This window comes from Salvelinus fontinalis, chromosome 18 (assembly GCF_029448725.1).
Source record: "Salvelinus fontinalis isolate EN_2023a chromosome 18, ASM2944872v1, whole genome shotgun sequence".
In the NCBI taxonomy this organism is placed as follows: domain Eukaryota; kingdom Metazoa; phylum Chordata; class Actinopteri; order Salmoniformes; family Salmonidae; genus Salvelinus; species Salvelinus fontinalis.
The window spans coordinates 57,568,996-57,589,853 of NC_074682.1; the positions used below are offsets into that span (position 1 = coordinate 57,568,996).

At 48.7% G+C, this 20,858-nt stretch overlaps 1 protein-coding gene across 1 annotated transcript in view; it reads left to right on the top strand.

Annotated features, from left to right (window-relative positions):
• The first annotated feature begins 145 nt into the window (after positions 1 to 145).
• The window catches only part of vgll4b (vestigial-like family member 4b), a 140,054-nt gene continuing 119,341 nt past the window's right edge, over positions 146 to 20,858 (top strand). The window contains exons 1-2 of the mRNA XM_055869909.1: positions 146 to 361; positions 4,483 to 4,559. Coding sequence (XP_055725884.1) covers positions 4,496 to 4,559 — 64 coding nt within the window. The 5' untranslated portion in view covers positions 146 to 361; positions 4,483 to 4,495. The remainder of the gene's footprint in view (positions 362 to 4,482; positions 4,560 to 20,858) is intronic.

A 20,858-nucleotide genomic window follows, 5' to 3' on the forward strand; every position in this document is an offset into this window, starting at 1 on the left:
TGTCCCTCGGGCACACTATTTCCTTGTCTTGTACCTGCAAAGGATGTGATGCAATGTCATTATCATAATTTATGCCGATATTATTTCATAGAGCTCGACCAATGAGCGCTCTCCACTTTCACCACCTGCTAGGAAGAGAATTCTATCATTCCAAACATTCTTCCCCCTTTCGTTTACAACGAAGTTCGTAAGTTTTGTCAGACCGCTTAGCCATTGTTTTCCCACTCACCTCGGACACAAAACAATTAAATTGGTCCGTTGCTTTTCCCCCCTGTGGATTCAAACTGAGCCAGGATTGTTAGCGTTATTATCGGCGCGAATATAACTCCGAAGATCCCAAAGTGGCGCTCTAAGGAAGCTGGTATGTACCATGTAACGACTAGTCTACTATAATACTAGTTCGATGCTGAGACCTTTTAGTAACCTTCAATGCATGCTTGTTGCGTGACAAGTCATGAATGACATTGTTTTACAACTGAAAGTAGAGGGGGAAAATGTTTCCCAAGGTAAATGTAAGTGTGACTAATGATTTAATGATTGGGAGACGATGAGTAACATTATATCTTAGTTTTAGTAGGCTAAATAACGTTCGAATTTGAAGAAAATGTGCCATAATAAGTCGTACACGGTTTATGTACCCTCCTGTGTTAACTATTCCTAGTTACATGGGAAATGGGATACAGTTGTAACGTTGAAAATCTCATGAGAGAAATGTCCGATAGTGTAGACTATATCAAAGTGCTTTTCGAAAGTGGTTTTCCTGACGAAGAAAACACGAATGCAGGAAAGGTATCTTCGGAATGTTGAGTGTGGGAAGCGAGAGAAGGCGACGGGAGTAGTGCGTGCTGGAGCATTACAGTGGCGGCTGGTGACTCGAACAAAATTAGGAGGACCGGACACTCACGGTATAGGCACCGACCTCTGACGACAAAAAAAACTTGTTTGAAAAAAAACACCTAAGACAAATTATTTTAACCTAAAACATTTATTAAAGGCATTTTATAGTCAAATATTAATCTAGGTGGTAGCTGTGTGCAGGACAGGCTCATCATGGATGTATTGTGTAGAAGAGCTCAACACTTCCACACAGGACAGGATTGTACTGCTAAAGATGTGCAATTAGACTAAACCGCCAACACAAAATGATCACTTATCTCCCCTATTTATTGCAGGATTGTGATATGTGATTAATCAACATAGACACTAGTTCATTTAAAAAAGTTTAAACACTTCACTGAAAAGAATCAAACACTCCAAAATGTACGTGATCTAACTCGTATGTAAAGATTGGACATCCTAGTGTAACCAACAATAGATAATTGAGTAGTAACAAATAGGTTGTTATTATTACTAAAGCATCATTTCAGGTGAACAAAAATGACAAACCAACGGTGTCCAACGTTACTCTACTGATCCGTGATCGACTGGGTGAGCAGACTTCTATTCCAGCCCAGCAATAGCACACACGATTATCAACTCATTAGATTGGATAAACTGAATCGGGTCTGTTATTGCTGAGCTGAAACATAACCCTTCACCCAGCAGACCTCCAGTAGGGTTGGTCTGCTCCAATTGTAATAGGTTTATACATTGTGTGTGATTGTTTGTTTTTTTTACTGTTTTTTTGTGCTAACATAGGTAAACATAATCCATGGGAAATAGGATATTCCCTAAGTCTCAGGTTTGGGACATTCATTGAGATCTCACTCCATCATTTCCATGTATGAGGAAAGAAAAAATCTAAGATCAGGCTTCATTTTACTCAAATTAGACAGCACTGAATAATATGTTGTTGTTTGATTTGATTTTATTAGGATCTCTTTTAGTCCTTATTTGAACTAATCTTCCAAGAGTCATTAAAATATAATTTATAATTCTGTTATCTCTCCTTCCTCAAAGTTTTCCATGCTAGGGACTGGAACTCTACCTGACAACCGGAAATTAGCTAGCTGATTATATTTCATTAACTTAGCTAAACAGTATGTAAAGTTAGCTAGCTCACTAGCTAGCAGCTTATTTGAGTTAGCCTGCAAAGCGGCCTATTGTAGCTAACTAGCTAATAATACGTTTTTTTTTTTTTTTACATTTTCAAAATTTATTTACTTTCTTTAATATGTTCTGTCTCTGATTTAATTGAGTTCCCTAATTTTCTGGTGGTCGTGCGCAGCCAGCCAGCAGGCAAAAAGTGTGTATGTCACGTTTGAGCTAAGCACGCTTCTAAATCATACTTTTTATTTTATTTATTTATTTTTTATTTAACCTTTATTTAACCAGGTAGGCAAATTGAGAACACGTTCTCATTTACAATTGCGACCTGGCCAAGATAAAGCAAAGCAGTTCGACACATACAACAACACATAGTTACACATGGAGTAAAAACAAACATATAGTCAATAATACAGTGAAAAAGATAAAAAAATAAGTCTATATACAATGTGAGCAAGTGAGGTGAGATAAGGGAGGTGAAGGCAAACAGATATATGTATAAATAAATAAAAATATAAAAAGGCCATGGAGGCGAAGTGAGTACAACACAGCAAGTAAAATAAAAACTAAAAAAAACACTGGAATGGTTGGTTTGCATTGGAAGAAAGTGCAAAGTAGAGACAGAAATAATGGGGTGCAAAGGAGCAAAATAAATTAATAAATAAATACAGTAGGTAAAGAGGTAGTTGTTTGGGCTAAATTGTAGATGGGTTATGTACAGGTGCAGTAATCTATGAGCTGCTCTGACAGCTGGTGCTTAAAGCTAGTGAGGGAGATAGGTGTTTCCAGTTTCAGAGATTTTTGTAGTTCGTTCCAGTCATTGGCAGCAGAGAACTGGAAGGAGAGGCGTCCAAAGGAAGAATTGGTTTTGGGGGTGACTAGAGAGATATACCTGCTGGAGCGCGTGCTACGGGTAGGTGCTGCTATGGTGACCAGCGAGCTGAGATAAGGGGGGACTTTACCTAGCAGGGTCTTGTAGATGACCTGGAACCAATGGGTTTGGCGACGAGTATGAAGCGAGGGCCAGCCAACGAGAGTGTACAGGTCGCAGTGGTGGGTAGTATATGGGGCTTTGGTGACAAAACGGATGGCACTGTGATAGACTGCATCCAATTTATTGAGTAGGGTTTTGGAGGCTATTTTGTAAATGACATCACCGAAGTCGAGGATTGGTAGGATGGTCAGTTTTACAAGGGTATGTTTGGCAGCATGAGTAAAGGATGCTTTGTTGCGGAATAGGAAGCCAATTCTAGATTTGACTTTGGATTGGAGATGTTTGATGTGGGTCTGGAAGGAGAGTTTACAGTCTAACCAGACACCTAGGTATTTGTAGTTGTCCACATATTCTAAGTCAGAGCCGTCCAAAGTAGTGATGTTGGACAGGCGGGCAGGAGCAGGCAGCGATCGGTTGAAGAGCATGCATTTGGTTTTACTTGTATTTAAGAGCAGTTGGAGGCCACGGAAGGAGAGTTGTATGGCATTGAAGCTCGCCTGGAGGGTTGTTAACACAGTGTCAAAAGAAGGGCCAGAAGTATACAGAATAGTGTCGTCTGCGTAGAGGTGGATCAGAGAATCACCAGCAGCAAGAGCGACATCATTGATGTAAACAGAGAAGAGAGTCGGTCCAAGAATTGAACCCTGTGGCACCCCCATAGAGACTGCCAGAGGCCCGGACAACAGACCCTCCGATTTGACACACTGAACTCTATCAGAGAAGTAGTTGGTGAACCAGGCGAGGCAATCATTAGAGAAATACTAGGGGAAGAAGACATCCATTACTGTGCAAGTCTATGGGAGCTACAACCACAAGCCTCTATAGCACAGGTGTCAAACTCATTCCACGGAGGGCCGAGTGTCTGCGGGTTTTCGCTCCTCCCTTGTACTTGATTGATGAATTAACATCACTAATTAGTTAGGAACTCCCCACACCTGGTTGTCTAGGGCTTTATTGAAAGGAAAAAGCAAAAACCTGCAGACACTAGGCCCTCCGTGGAATGAGTTTGACACCCCTGCTCTATAGTATTGCATTGGAGGCTTCCCAGCTAGAGGAGAACGTGAAATTCCTGAACTCCGGCTATACCATGGTGCTACCCCTAGAGGGTGCTGTTGAGGCTACTGTAGACCTTCATTACAAAACGTGTTTTAATCAGGAATTTGGTGACGTGACTATATTTAGTATAGTTTTATCTATGAAGCAAAACTTTTATGTTTGAGTAGGAGGAGCCTCAACTGGAGCAATGAATCCACTACTTCGTTCATCAGTTCTGTCAGGACAACGTTTACCAACCGACACATGAGTTCTGTTAATGGGTACAAATGACACATTCTGCAAGACACGAGACACTAGTAAATAATGCGTCCTGCTTGGAGCACGTCATAACCCAGGTATAAGAAATGGTTATACGTGAAACGCTATTGTAACCATGTAGTCCATTTTCGTCATAGTACATAAAGATTGACAAATAACTAATCTAAATCTACATCTTTCTATTTTAGGTTGTTGTGAAGAATGGAGACGCCTTTGGATGTTCTGTCGAGAGCTGCGTCGTTAGTGCATGCGGATGACGAGAAACGTAAGTTTGCTCCTAATACAGTATCTGGGAAGAACTGTGTGTGTGCGTGTGCTTGAGCCTCTGAGCTACTGTCTCTGGTCAGATAATGGTGTCTGATATACTTGAGCCTCTAAGCTACTGTCTCTGGTCAGATAATGGTGTCTGATATACTTGAGCCTCTAAGCTACTGTCTCTGGTCAGATAATGGTGTCTGATATACTTGAGCCTCTAAGCTACTGTCTCTGGTCAGATAATGGTGTCTGATATACTTGAGCCTCTAAGCTACTGTTTGTGGGAAGTGCTCGTTATACTGTATGTAGCTAGGCAAATTAGGATTACCACATGCAACTGCCATCAGGGCCGTGTTGAGTAGGCACTGGCATGGCCTTAGTCCTACGGCTGGCCTTGCCTTGGCCTCAGCCCCTTACCTTACCCCTGGCCCTATCCTAGCCTGGCCCTACCCTGGACCTACCCTACCCTGACCCTACCCTGGATCTACCCTGGACCTACCCTGACCCTATCCTAGTCCTACCCTAGTTCTACCCTAGTCTTTTTCCCCAGTCCTACCATTCTCCTATCCTTGTCCCAGTCCTGCCCTACTAGTGTTGCACAGTATACCCAGAACTTCTGTACGGTTTTCTATACTAGAACAGGAAAAACAGTTCGGTACACAACCCTTGTATGCAAAGTAGTCCTGATTACAAAGCTGATTGTCACACAAACCTTATCCATTCCTTTAGTCTCCCCCGCCTCACATCTCTTCCAGTCCAGATCAGGCTCTAACACTGGCTCTACCCTGGCTCTAACACTGGCTCTACCCTGGCCCTACCTTGGTCCTATCCTGGTCTTACCCTGGCCCTACCCTGGCCCTACCCTGGCCCTACCCTGGCCCTACCTTGGCCCTACCTTGGCCCTATCCTAGCCCTACCCTGGCCCTCTCCTAGTCCTACCCTGGCCCTACCCTGGCCCTCTCCTAGTCCTATCCTGGCCCTATCTTATTCCTACCCTGGCCCTACCCTGGCCCTACCCTGGCCCTATCCTAGACCTACCCTGGCCCTATCCTAGACCTACCCTGGCCCTATCCTAGTCCTACCCTGGCCCTATCCTAGTCCTACCCTGGCCCTATCCTAGTCCTACCCTGGCCCTAACCTATTCTTACCCTGGCCCTACCCTGGGCCCTATCCTAGTCCTACCCTGGCCCTATCCTAGTCCTACTCTGGCCCTATCCTAGTCCTATCATAGTCCTATCCTAGTCCTATCCTAGTCCTATCCTGGCCCTATCCTATTCTTACCCTGGCCCTACCCTGGCCCTATCCTAGTCCTACCCTGGCCCTATCCTAGTCCTACCCTGGTCCTACCCTGGCCCTATCCTAGTCCTACCCTGGCCCTATCCTAGTCCTACCCTGGCCCTACCCTAGTCCTATCCTAGTCCTACCCTGGATTCTACCCTGGCCCTATCCTAGACCTACCCTGGCCCTACCCTTCCCCTACCCTGGCCCTACCTAGTCCTACCCTGGCCCTACCCTCCCCTACCCTGGCCCTACTGCTAGCCTAGCCTGGACCTATCTTTTTTCCCTGTCCCAGTCCTACCATTCTCCTGTTCCCGCCTCACGTCTCTCCCAGTCAAGATCAGCTTCTAACAGATCTGTGTCCAGAATAATAGTGAAGACATCAAAACTATGAAATAACACATATGGAATCATGTACTAACCAAAAAAGTGTTAAACAAATCAAAATATATTTTAGATTCTTCAACGTAGCCACCCTTTGCCTTGATGACAGCTTTGCACTGTGAAAGTTTGTTCAAGTGCAGTCGCAAAAACCATTAAGCGATATGATGAAACTGGCTCTCATGAGGACCACCACAGGAATGGAAGACCCAGAGTTACCTCTGCTGCAGTTCATTAGAGTTACCAGCCTCAGATTACAGCCCAAATAAATGCTTCACAGAGTTCAAGTACCAGACACATCTCAACACCAACTGTTCAGAGGAGACCGTGTGAATCAGGCCTTCATGGTCGAATTGCTGAAAAGAAACCACTGCTAAAGGACACCAATAAGAAGAAGAGACTTGTTTGGGCAAAGAAACACAAGCAATGGACATTAGACCGGTGGAAATCTGTCCTTTGGTCTGATGAGTCTACATTTGAGATTTTTGGTTCCAACCGCCTTGTCTTTGTGAGAAGCAGAGTAGGTGAACGGATGATCTCCGTATGTGTGGTTCCCACCGTGAAGCATGGAGGAGGAGGTGTGATGGTGTGGGGGTGCTTTGCTGGTGACGCTGTCTGTGATTTATTCAGAATTCAAGGCACATTTAACCAGCATGGCTACCACAGTATTCTGCAGTTATACGCCATCCAATCTGGTTTGCACTTAGTGGGACTATCATTTGTTTTTCAACAGGTCAATGACCCAACACACCTCCAGGCTGTGTAAGGGCTATTTGACCAATGAGAGTGATGGAGTGCTGCATCAGATGACCTGGCCTCCACAATCACCCGACCTCAACCCAATTGAGATGGTTTGGGATGAGTTGGACCACAGAGTGAAGGAAAAGCAGCCAACAAGTGCTCAGCATATGTGGGAACGCCTTCAAGACTGTTGGAAAAGCATTCCAGGTGAAGCTGGTTGAGAGAATGCAAAGCTGTCATCAAGGCAAAGGGTGGCTACTACTAAGAATCTAAAATATATTTTGATTAACTACATGATTCCATATGGGTTATTTCATAGTTGTCTCCAGTATTATTCTACAATGTAGAAAATAGTAAAAATAAAGAAAAACCCTTGAATGAGTAGGTGTGTCAACGTTTGACTGGTACTGTGTGTGTGTATTTTATTTACAAGCCCCAAAAATGTATATTTATTTATTTACAAAAAAATGTATGGGGTAAAGGATGCTGACAATTACATTGATGGGAGCTACACTCTATCTGCAATATTAAAGCGGATCTACCCCCCCCCCCCCCCCCCCCCCCCCACACACACACCATGATGTTGTTGTTTAGTTATATATATATTTTTTTTTTACCAAAGTCAGATATAATTGATTCATTAATTGCTTCATTCATGCATACAACAACAAAAAATGGCCCTTCTGTGACTTTGCCTAATACGCTTTTGGTTTATCTGACCGTGGTATCGTTTTGATATCAAGTATTGTGGTACTCAACCTGGTATCAAAGTCATAATTCTGGTATTGTGAAAGCCCTGCCCCAGTCCTACCCAAGCCCTAGGCCTTACAGTCACTCCTCATGGCTGTATCAACACATAAGCATGCTTCAATACTGGCTGAAACATTCCTTCCTAGATTAAGCAGCAGCAAATCCTTCTCAGCAGGCCTGCAGTCTGGCTAGAGCTAGGAGTACATGCCTGCAGTACATGCCTGCAGTCTGGCTAGAGCTAGGGGTACAGACAGGCAGTCTGGCTAGAGCTAGGAGTACAGGCCTGCAGTCTGGCTAGAGCTAGGAGTACAGGCCTGCAGTCTGGCTAGAGCTAGGGGTACAGACAGGCAGTCTGGCTAGAGCTAGGGGTACAGACAGGCAGTCTGGCTAGAGCTAGGAGTACAGGCCTGCAGTCTGGCTAGAGCTAGGAGTACAGGCCTGCAGTCTGGCTAGAGCTAGGGGTACAGACAGGCAGTCTGGCTAGAGCTAGGAGTACAGGCCTGCAGTCTGGCTAGAGCTAGGAGTACAGGCCTGCAGTCTGGCTAGAGCTAGGAGTACAAGCCTGCAGTCTGGCTAGAGCTAGGAGTACAGGCCTGCAGTCTGGCTAGAGCTAGGAGTACAGGCCTGCAGTCTGGCTAGAGCTAGGAGTACAGGCCTGCAGTCTGGCTAGAGCTAGGAGTACAGGCCTGCAGTCTGGCTAGAGCTAGGAGTACAGGCCTGCAGTCTGGCTAGAGCTAGGAGTACAGGCCTGCAGTCTGGCTAGAGCTAGGAGTACAGGCCTGCAGTCTGGCTAGAGCTAGGGGTACAGACAGGCAGTCTGGCTAGAGCTAGGAGTACAGACAGGCAGTCTGGCTAGAGCTAGGAGTACAGACAGGCAGTCTGGCTAGAGCTAGGAGTACAGACAGGCAGTCTGGCTAGAGCTAGGAGTACAGGCCTGCAGTCTGGCTAGAGCTAGGAGTACAGACAGGCAGTCTGGCTAGAGCTAGGAGTACAGGCCTGCAGTCTGGCTAGAGCTAGGAGTACAGGCCTGCAGTCTGGCTAGAGCTAGGAGTACAGGCCTGCAGTCTGGCTAGAGCTAGGAGTACAGACAGGCAGTCTGGCTAGAGCTAGGGGTACAGACAGGCAGTCTGGCTAGAGCTAGGAGTACAGACAGGCAGTCTGGCTAGAGCTAGGAGTACAGACAGGCAGTCTGGCTAGAGCTAGGAGTACAGACAGGCAGTCTGGCTAGAGCTAGGAGTACAGGCCTGCAGTCTGGCTAGAGCTAGGAGTACAGGCCTGCAGTCTGGCTAGAGCTAGGAGTACAGGCCTGCAGTCTGGCTAGAGCTAGGAGTACAGGCCTGCAGTCTGGCTAGAGCTAGGAGTACAGGCCTGCAGTCTGGCTAGAGCTAGGAGTACAGGCCTGCAGTCTGGCTAGAGCTAGGGGTACAGACAGGCAGTCTGGCTAGAGCTAGGAGTACAGACAGGCAGTCTGGCTAGAGCTAGGAGTACAGACAGGCAGTCTGGCTAGAGCTAGGAGTACAGACAGGCAGTCTGGCTAGAGCTAGGAGTACAGACAGGCAGTCTGGCTAGAGCTAGGAGTACAGACAGGCAGTCTGGCTAGAGCTAGGAGTACAGACAGGCAGTCTGGCTAGAGCTAGGAGTACAGGCCTGCAGTCTGGCTAGAGCTAGGAGTACAGACAGGCAGTCTGGCTAGAGCTAGGAGTACAGACAGGCAGTCTGGCTAGAGCTAGGAGTACAGACAGGCAGTCTGGCTAGAGCTAGGAGTACAGACAGGCAGTCTGGCTAGAGCTAGGAGTACAGACAGGCAGTCTGGCTAGAGCTAGGAGTACAGACAGGCAGTCTGGCTAGAGCTAGGAGTACAGACAGGCAGTCTGGCTAGAGCTAGGAGTACAGACAGGCAGTCTGGCTAGAGCTAGGAGTACAGACAGGCAGTCTGGCTAGAGCTAGGAGTACAGACAGGCAGTCTGGCTAGAGCTAGGAGTACAGACAGGCAGTCTGGCTAGAGCTAGGAGTACAGACAGGCAGTCTGGCTAGAGCTAGGAGTACAGACAGGCAGTCTGGCTAGAGCTAGGAGTACAGACAGGCAGTCTGGCTAGAGCTAGGAGTACAGACAGGCAGTCTGGCTAGAGCTAGGAGTACAGACAGGCAGTCTGGCTAGAGCTAGGAGTACAGACAGGCAGTCTGGCTAGAGCTAGGAGTACAGACAGGCAGTCTGGCTAGAGCTAGGAGTACAGACAGGCAGTCTGGCTAGAGCTAGGAGTACAGACAGGCAGTCTGGCTAGAGCTAGGAGTACAGACAGGCAGTCTGGCTAGAGCTAGGAGTACAGACAGGCAGTCTGGCTAGAGCTAGGAGTACAGACAGGCAGTCTGGCTAGAGCTAGGAGTACAGACAGGCAGTCTGGCTAGAGCTAGGAGTACAGACAGGCAGCTCAACACTCACTAGCAGGAAGAAAGAAAATGCTCTTTCATTCAGGGTTTTAAGGTTCCTGCATGGGCTGGTCTGTGTTTTCTTGCAAGTTTTTATTTTAATTTTAAAGAATTCTTGGGGAGGCAGGTAGCTTAATGGTTAGAGCGTTGGGCCAATAAATGAAAGGTTGCTAGATTGAATCCCAGAGTCGACAAGGTACAAATCTCTCGGTCTGCCCCTGAACAAGGCCTGTTCCTAGGCCGTTTTGAAAATAAGAATTTGTTCTTTACTGACTTGCCTTGTTAAATAAAGGTTAAATACAATTTTTAAAAACTAATATTAAAATGAGAAGTGCACTATAAAGGGAATAGGGTGCCATTTGGGAGACCGATATTGACAGAAGACCAGAGTGGTGCCCTCACCACCACCAATACAGGAGAAGACCAGAGTGGTGCCCTCACCACCACCAATACAGGAGAAGACCAGAGTGGTGCCCTCACCACCACCAATACAGGAGAAGACCAGAGTGGTGCCCTCACCACCACCAATACAGGAGAAGACCAGAGTGGTGCCCTCACCACCACCAATACAGGAGAAGACCAGAGTGGTGCCCTCACCACCACCAATACAGGGGAAGACCAGAGTGGTGCCCTCACCACCACCAATACAGGAGAAGACCAGAGTGGTGCCCTCACCACCACCAATACAGGAGAAGACCAGAGTGGTGCCCTCACCACCACCAATACAGGGGAAGACCAGAGTGGTGCCCTCACCACCACCAATACAGGGGAAGACCAGAGTGGTGCCCTCACCACCACCACCAATACAGGGGAAGACCAGAGTGGTGCCCTCACCACCACCACCAATACAGGAGAAGACCAGAGTGGTGCCCTCACCACCACCACCAATACAGGAGAAGACCAGAGTGGTGCCCTCACCACCACCACCAATACAGGAGAAGACCAGAGTGGTGCCCTCACCACCACCACCAATACAGGAGAAGACCAGAGTGGTGCCCTCACCACCACCACCAATACAGGAGAAGACCAGAGTGGTGCCCTCACCACCACCACCAATACAGGAGAAGACCAGAGTGGTGCCCTCACCACCACCACCAATACAGGAGAAGACCCAGAGTGGTGCCCTCACCACCACCACCAATACAGGAGAAGACCCAGAGTGGTGCCCTCACCACCACCACCAATACAGGAGAAGACCCAGAGTGGTGCCCTCACCACCACCACCAATACAGGAGAAGACCCAGAGTGGTGCCCTCACCACCACCACCAATACAGGAGAAGACCCAGAGTGGTGCCCTCACCACCACCACCAATACAGGAGAAGACCCAGAGTGGTGCCCTCACCACCACCACCAATACAGGAGAAGACCCAGAGTGGTGCCCTCACCACCACCACCAATACAGGAGAAGACCCAGAGTGGTGCCCTCACCACCACCACCAATACAGGAGAAGACCCAGAGTGGTGCCCTCACCACCACCACCAATACAGGAGAAGACCCAGAGTGGTGCCCTCACCACCACCACCAATACAGGAGAAGACCCAGAGTGGTGCCCTCACCACCACCACCAATACAGGAGAAGACCCAGAGTGGTGCCCTCACCACCACCACCAATACAGGAGAAGACCCAGAGTGGTGCCCTCACCACCACCACCAATACAGGAGAAGACCCAGAGTGGTGCCCTCACCACCACCACCAATACAGGAGAAGACCCAGAGTGGTGCCCTCACCACCACCACCAATACAGGAGAAGACCCAGAGTGGTGCCCTCACCACCACCACCAATACAGGAGAAGACCCAGAGTGGTGCCCTCACCACCACCACCAATACAGGAGAAGACCCAGAGTGGTGCCCTCACCACCACCACCAATACAGGAGAAGACCCAGAGTGGTGCCCTCACCACCACCACCAATACAGGAGAAGACCCAGAGTGGTGCCCTCACCACCACCACCAATACAGGAGAAGACCCAGAGTGGTGCCCTCACCACCACCACCAATACAGGAGAAGACCCAGAGTGGTGCCCTCACCACCACCACCAATACAGGAGAAGACCCAGAGTGGTGCCCTCACCACCACCACCAATACAGGAGAAGACCCAGAGTGGTGCCCTCACCACCACCACCAATACAGGAGAAGACCCAGAGTGGTGCCCTCACCACCACCACCAATACAGGAGAAGACCCAGAGTGGTGCCCTCACCACCACCACCAATACAGGAGAAGACCCAGAGTGGTGCCCTCACCACCACCACCAATACAGGAGAAGACCCAGAGTGGTGCCCTCACCACCACCACCAATACAGGAGAAGACCCAGAGTGGTGCCCTCACCACCACCACCAATACAGGAGAAGACCCAGAGTGGTGCCCTCACCACCACCACCAATACAGGAGAAGACCCAGAGTGGTGCCCTCACCACCACCACCAATACAGGAGAAGACCCAGAGTGGTGCCCTCACCACCACCACCAATACAGGAGAAGACCCAGAGTGGTGCCCTCACCACCACCACCAATACAGGAGAAGACCCAGAGTGGTGCCCTCACCACCACCACCAATACAGGAGAAGACCCAGAGTGGTGCCCTCACCACCACCACCAATACAGGAGAAGACCCAGAGTGGTGCCCTCACCACCACCACCAATACAGGAGAAGACCCAGAGTGGTGCCCTCACCACCACCACCAATACAGGAGAAGACCCAGAGTGGTGCCCTCACCACCACCACCAATACAGGAGAAGACCCAGAGTGGTGCCCTCACCACCACCACCAATACAGGAGAAGACCCAGAGTGGTGCCCTCACCACCACCACCAATACAGGAGAAGACCCAGAGTGGTGCCCTCACCACCACCACCAATACAGGAGAAGACCCAGAGTGGTGCCCTCACCACCACCACCAATACAGGAGAAGACCCAGAGTGGTGCCCTCACCACCACCACCAATACAGGAGAAGACCCAGAGTGGTGCCCTCACCACCACCACCAATACAGGAGAAGACCCAGAGTGGTGCCCTCACCACCACCACCAATACAGGAGAAGACCCAGAGTGGTGCCCTCACCACCACCACCAATACAGGAGAAGACCCAGAGTGGTGCCCTCACCACCACCACCAATACAGGAGAAGACCCAGAGTGGTGCCCTCACCACCACCACCAATACAGGAGAAGACCCAGAGTGGTGCCCTCACCACCACCACCAATACAGGAGAAGACCCAGAGTGGTGCCCTCACCACCACCACCAATACAGGAGAAGACCCAGAGTGGTGCCCTCACCACCACCACCAATACAGGAGAAGACCCAGAGTGGTGCCCTCACCACCACCACCAATACAGGAGAAGACCCAGAGTGGTGCCCTCACCACCAATACAGGAGAAGACCCAGAGTGGTGCCCTCACCACCAATACAGGAGAAGACCCAGAGTGGTGCCCTCACCACCAATACAGGAGAAGACCCAGAGTGGTGCCCTCACCACCAATACAGGAGAAGACCCAGAGTGGTGCCCTCACCACCAATACAGGAGAAGACCCAGAGTGGTGCCCTCACCACCAATACAGGAGAAGACCCAGAGTGGTGCCCTCACCACCAATACAGGAGAAGACCCAGAGTGGTGCCCTCACCACCAATACAGGAGAAGACCCAGAGTGGTGCCCTCACCACCAATACAGGAGAAGACCCAGAGTGGTGCCCTCACCACCACCACCAATACAGGAGAAGACCCAGAGTGGTGCCCTCACCACCACCACCAATACAGGAGAAGACCCAGAGTGGTGCCCTCACCACCACCACCAATACAGGAGAAGACCCAGAGTGGTGCCCTCACCACCACCACCAATACAGGAGAAGACCCAGAGTGGTGCCCTCACCACCACCACCAATACAGGAGAAGACCCAGAGTGGTGCCCTCACCACCACCACCAATACAGGAGAAGACCCAGAGTGGTGCCCTCACCACCACCACCAATACAGGAGAAGACCCAGAGTGGTGCCCTCACCACCACCACCAATACAGGAGAAGACCCAGAGTGGTGCCCTCACCACCACCACCAATACAGGAGAAGACCCAGAGTGGTGCCCTCACCACCACCACCAATACAGGAGAAGACCCAGAGTGGTGCCCTCACCACCACCACCAATACAGGAGAAGACCCAGAGTGGTGCCCTCACCACCACCACCAATACAGGAGAAGACCCAGAGTGGTGCCCTCACCACCACCACCAATACAGGAGAAGACCCAGAGTGGTGCCCTCACCACCACCACCAATACAGGAGAAGACCCAGAGTGGTGCCCTCACCACCACCACCAATACAGGAGAAGACCCAGAGTGGTGCCCTCACCACCACCACCAATACAGGAGAAGACCCAGAGTGGTGCCCTCACCACCACCACCAATACAGGAGAAGACCCAGAGTGGTGCCCTCACCACCACCACCAATACAGGAGAAGACCCAGAGTGGTGCCCTCACCACCACCACCAATACAGGAGAAGACCCAGAGTGGTGCCCTCACCACCACCACCAATACAGGAGAAGACCAGAGTGGTGCCCTCACCACCACCAATACAGGAGAAGACCAGAGTGCTGCCCTCACCACCACCAATACAGGGGACATGAGAAGACCAGAGTGGTGCCCTCACCACCACCAATACAGGAGAAGACCAGAGTGGTGCCCTCACCACCACCAATCTACCATACTCGGTTCCCAGAGCCAGACAGAAGCATGGCTTGGCAGACACTCGTCCATTCAAACAGGATCAACAACCTCCAGGCTTGTCTGATAGAACCTCTACCGCTATAGATCAGAGGGCTGTTATTCACAAAGAGAGTCAGGTAAGAGTAGGATTGTTGATCTAGAGTCAGGTCCCTCCTGTCCATAGAGTCTTGAGTTATTCATTATAAGCTAAACGTCTAAACTGATCCTAGATCTGCACAGAGACTGGGCCCTGAAGTTTTCCATTGTCTCATCACTCCACACTAGGGCTGTACACTCTTGGCATTCTCTCAACCAGCTTCATGAGGTAGTCACCTGGAATTATTTTTCTAAACAGTCTTGAAGGAGTTCCCACATATGCCGAGCACTTGTTGGCTGCTTTTCCTTCACTCTGCGGTCCAACTCATCCCAAACCATCTCAATTGAGTTGAGGTCGGGTGATTGTGGAGGCCAGGTCATCTGATGCAGCACTCCATCACTCTCCTTCTTGGTGAAATAGCCCTTACGCAACCTGGAGCCACGAGTGTGCAAAGCTGTCATCAAGGCAAAGGGTGGCTACTTTGAAGAATCTCAAATATAAAATATATATTTTAACACTTTTTTGGTTACTACATGATTCCATATGTGTTATTTCCTAGTTTTGATGTCTTCACTATTATTCCACAATGTAGAAAATAGTAAAAATAAAGAAAAACTCTAGAATGAGTAGGTGTGTCCAACCTGTTGACTGGTACTTTACATTTGCCACGGCTCGACAAAAAAAAAATAATATTGGTCAACCAAGAGCCTATCAACCAAACCATCGACTAAATAGGGTAAGCCCTACTCCACACACAGAAGGACTAGCAAGTTAAAACTTTTTTCTTTTTATTTAACCTTTAACCTTTATTTAACTAGGCTAGTCAGTTCGAACAAATTCTTATTTACAATGTCAGCCTCCCGGGAAACAGTGGGTTAACTGTCAGCCTTACCGGGAAACAGTGGGTTAACTGTCAGTCTACCGTGGAACACTGGGTTAACTGTCAGCCTACCGGGGAAGAGCGGGTTAACTGTCAGCCTACCGGGGAAGAGCGGGTTAACTGTCAGCCTACCGGGGAAGAGCGGGTTAACTGTCAGCCTACCGGGGAACACTGGGTTAACTGTCGGCCTACCGGGGAACAGCGGGTTAACTGTCAGCCTTACCAGGGAACAGTGGGTTAACTGTCAGCCTTACCAGGGAACAGTGGGTTAACTGTCAGCCTTACCAGGGAACAGTGGGTTAACTGTCAGCCTTACCAGGGAACAGTGGGTTAACTGTCAGCCTTACCAGGGAACACTGGGTTAACTGTCAGCCTTACCAGGGAACACTGGGTTAACTGTCAGCCTTACCAGGGAACACTGGGTTAACTGTCAGCCTACCGGGGAACACTGGGTTAACTGTCAGCCTTACCAGGGAACACTGGGTTAACTGTCAGCCCTACCAGGGAACACTGGGTTAACTGTCAGCCTACCAGGGAACACTGGGTTAACTGTCAGCCTTACCGGGGAACACTGGGTTAACTGTCAGCCTACCGGGGAACACTGGGTTAACTGTCGGCCTACCGGGGAACACTGGGTTAACTGTCGGCCTACCGGGGAACACTGGGTTAACTGTCGGCCTACCGGGGAACACTGGGTTAACTGTCGGCCTACCGGGGAACACTGGGTTAACTGTCGGCCTACCGGGGAACACTGGGTTAACTGTCAGCCTACCGGGGAACACTGGGTTAACTGTCAGCCTACCGGGGAACACTGGGTTAACTGTCAGCCTACCGGGGAACAGCGGGTTAACTGTCGGCCTTACCGGGAAACAGCGGGTTAACTGTCAGCCTACCGGGGAACACTGGGTTAACTGTCAGCCTACCGGGGAACACTGGGTTAACTGTCAGCCTACCGGGGAACACTGGGTTAACTGTCAGCCTACCGGGGAACACTGGGTTAACTGTCAGCCTACCGGGGAACACTGGGTTAACTGTCAGCCTACCGGGGAACACTGGGTTAACTGTCAGCCTACCGGGGAACACTGGGTTAACTGTCAGCCTACCGGGGAACACTGGGTTAACTGTCAGCCTACCGGGGAACACTGGGTTAACTGTCAGCCTACCGGGGAACACTGGGTTAACTGTCGGCCTTACCGGGGAACACTGGGTTAACTGTCGGCCTTACCGGGAAACAGTGGGTTAACTGTCAGCCTTACCAGGGAACAGTGGGTTAACTGTCAGCCTACCGGGGAACAGCGGGTTAACTGTCAGCCTTACCGGGGACATAGAGATAGACATAAATGGAGGGAGAAAGATAGACAGCAGGGCCCTGGTCTAAAGTAGTGCACTATATAGGAAATAGGGTCCTGGTCTAAAGTAGTGCACTATATAGGAAATAGGGTCCTGGTCTAAAGTAGTGCACTATATAGGAAATAGGGTCCTGGTCTAAAGTAGTGCACTATATAGGGAATGGCGGGCCATTTGAGATGCAGGCTCATGGGAACATAGTGAGAGCTCCTCTGGCCTTCTCCCCATGTCCCCTGCTGGGCTTTTGTTCTCCCTGGGCTGATGATGCCACTGTGTTGTGGTTGAGCGTGGTCTCTTTGTCCTAACACAATACAGATGACCTGTTTCCACAATAGACCTCAGCAGCACAGACTCAGCAGCACAGACTCAGCAGCACAGACTCAGCAGCACAGACTCAGCAGCACAGACTCAGCAGCACAGACTCAGCAGCACAGACTCAGCAGCACAGACTCAGCAGCACAGACTCAGCAGCACAGACTCAGCAGCACAGACTCAGCAGCACAGACTCAGAGCCCCATGGCCCCATAGCCCAGAGTAGGGCTGTTGCGGTGACTGTATTACCGCCACACCGGCGGTCACGAGTCATGAAATCAGTCAAATTCCACGTGACCCTTTGGTCACGGTAATTAGGCTTCTCCCAGCTCTGATGCTCCTGCTGGTCATTAGTAACCAAACTTGCTAACTGCCTGGTACTAAGCACTATAGATTTCGAGAAAATTAACAACTAAGTATTATTATTATTTTTTTAACTTCTCTCATTGACCTCTTAAATCCCAAACCCCAGCCTGGTCTGTTTCACAAAGTGTTCCTGCGATGTTGTACCTCTGGGCTTACAAACTCTGTGACTACGCTACTTCTGCTAGAACACTGATGGGTGGGAGAGGTTCCCTGGCCCAACTTTATCTTTGGGCGGTATCCAGATTGTCATAACGACTATTTTCAATCCGAAAGGTTAGCAATGCTAACAACTACATGTACAATCCCATAGTGAATGCTAGCTAAATGCTAGTTCTACAAGTAACTGAAACAATGCTAACAACTACATGTAAAATCCCATAGTGAATGCTAGCTAAATGCTAGTTTTACAAGTAACTGAAACAATGCTAACAACTACATGTAAAATCCCATAGTGAATGCTAGCTAAATGCTAGTTCTACAAGTAACTAAAACAATGCTACTTACAGTTTGCACAAAACAAATATTAGACAGAAAGGCTTTCTACTGTTACCAAGATACGCTTTTGTTTTATTTAACTTTTATTTAACAAGGAAAGTCAGAAATTCTTATTTACAATGACGGCCTCCCAAAAGGCCTCCTGCGGAGGGAATAAAGATATAAATAATAATAAAATATAAATATAGGCCAAAACGCACATCACAACAAGAGAGACAACACAATATAAAGAGAGACCTAAGATGACAACACAGCAAGGCAGCAACATATGACAACACAGCATGTTGGAAAGACCACATGACAACAACATGGTAGCAACACAGCATGGTAGCAACACAGCATGGTAGCAACACAGCATGGTAGCAACACAGCATGGTAGCAACACAACATGGTAGCAACACAACATGGTAGCAACACAACATGGTAGCAACACAACATGGTAGCAGTACAACATGGTAAAACGTTATTGGGCACAGACATCTGGCACAAAAGGGCAAGGACATAGAGACAAAACGTCACGCTTGATTGCAAGAAGGTAACCACTTAGCTAGGTAGCTAGCTACTAAATTAGAAAAACAAAACGCACAACTGCAGAGCATTTAGCCCATTTTAGACAGTTAACTTTAATAGTTCTAAAGTTATCTAGTAGTGAATTACATACTGTAACTAGATCACCTGGTGCACAAGGCTCCGGTCTCTCGTCGTCGTGACTGGGGACTCCTGGTAAGCTTCATAATGTAACGGGTGAAATCAGGAATACAATTTCCTTTTATCTCTAAAGTAATGCGCAAGTTGACTGCGGCTATTTACTTAAGTAAAATACAAATATTCAAATGTATAAAAAATAATAAAAACCGTTCAAATAAGTAGTATTGATGGTATTGAAAAACCAGTACACCCTGGTATACTGTATAGCACCCAAGCCTAACTACAATGCACTAGACTACGTTTACTTCTGCTACGACACGCGAGAGAAAGGTTCCCTGGCTGAACCACACTCACTGGATCACTCACTACTCTGTGGCGTTAACTAAACTACACTGGCGTCTCCCTCGTTTCTCTTATCTTGTGAGCAGACACGCAGTCCAATAGATGAAACATTTATAGTGTCTACACACTGTGGCAGGAGAGTAGCAGGAGGATTTATGTCTGTAGTACTGTCAAACTTGGTTGTATCCCGGCCTTTAACCTTTGTGTGTGTGTGTGTGTGTGTGATTGGCCCATCCGAGTCAGCACTGCTCCAGTTTCTCCACTTGCACCCAAACAGGAAGTTGTGGTGCTCCGGGTCAGTAGGCTGTTTCCGTCATCCTTCTCTTTCTCTCTCTGTGTAATTTGTTTTGTCATGGAATAAAAAAAATCTGTCTTTTCACATAGTTAGGTGGGGAAGTTTTCTCTCTTTTTAGTGTGTTTTTGTTTTCCTTGTGGGGGGGGGGGTACTCATTTTCATGCTATATATTTACATGAAGTGCAGTATATAAAAATAATCTTCCACCAACAGGTGTCTGTGCCACTGCACCACAGAACCAATAACCAAAGCATAATTTAACCGATTACCGACCAACGTCATCATGGTTTGCTTTTCACTATTCAAATAGACGAAGCTAATGTCAATCTCGACGAACAGAAAATACATGTCTCTCTATGGGCTATACAGTAGGCTTAGTTATAGGTCTACTGTACCCAATCTATAGAGTAGGCTTAGTTATAGGCCTACTGTACCCAATCTATAGAGTAGGCTTAGTTATAGGTCTACTGTACCCAATCTATAGAGTAGGCTTAGTTATAGGCCTACTGTACCCAATCTATAGAGTAGGCTTTGTTATAGGCCTACTGTACCCAATCTAGACACTAGGCTTTGTTATAGGCCTACTGTACCCAATCTAGACACTAGGCTTAGTTATAGGCCTACTGTACCCAATCTAGACACTAGGCTTAGTTATAGGCCTACTGTACCCAATCTAGACACTAGGCTTAGTTATAGGCCTACTGTACCCAATCTAGACACTAGGCTTAGTTATAGGCCTACTGTACCCAATCTAGACAGTAGGCTTTGTTATAGGCCTACTGTACCCAATTTAGACAGACAGGTTGATCGTTAACCCACGGCTCTGCATGCAGCCACCCATGGCACTGCATGTAACCACCCATAGCACTGCATGTAGCCACCCGCGGCACTGCATGTAACCACCCATAGCACTGCATGTAGCCACCCATAGCACTGCATGTAACCACCCATAGCACTGCATGTAGCCACCCGCGGCACTGCATGTAACCACCCATAGAACTGCATGTAGCCACCCGCGGCACTGCATGTAGCCACCCGCGGCACTGCATGTAACCACCCGCGGCACTGCATGTAACCACCCATAGCACTGCATGTAGCCACCCGCGGCACTGCATGTAGCCACCCATAGCACTGCATGTAGCCACCCATAGCACTGCATGTAGCCACCCGCGGCACTGCATGTAACCACCCGCGGCACTGCATGTAACCACCCATAGCACTGCATGTAGCCACCCGCGGCACTGCATGTAGC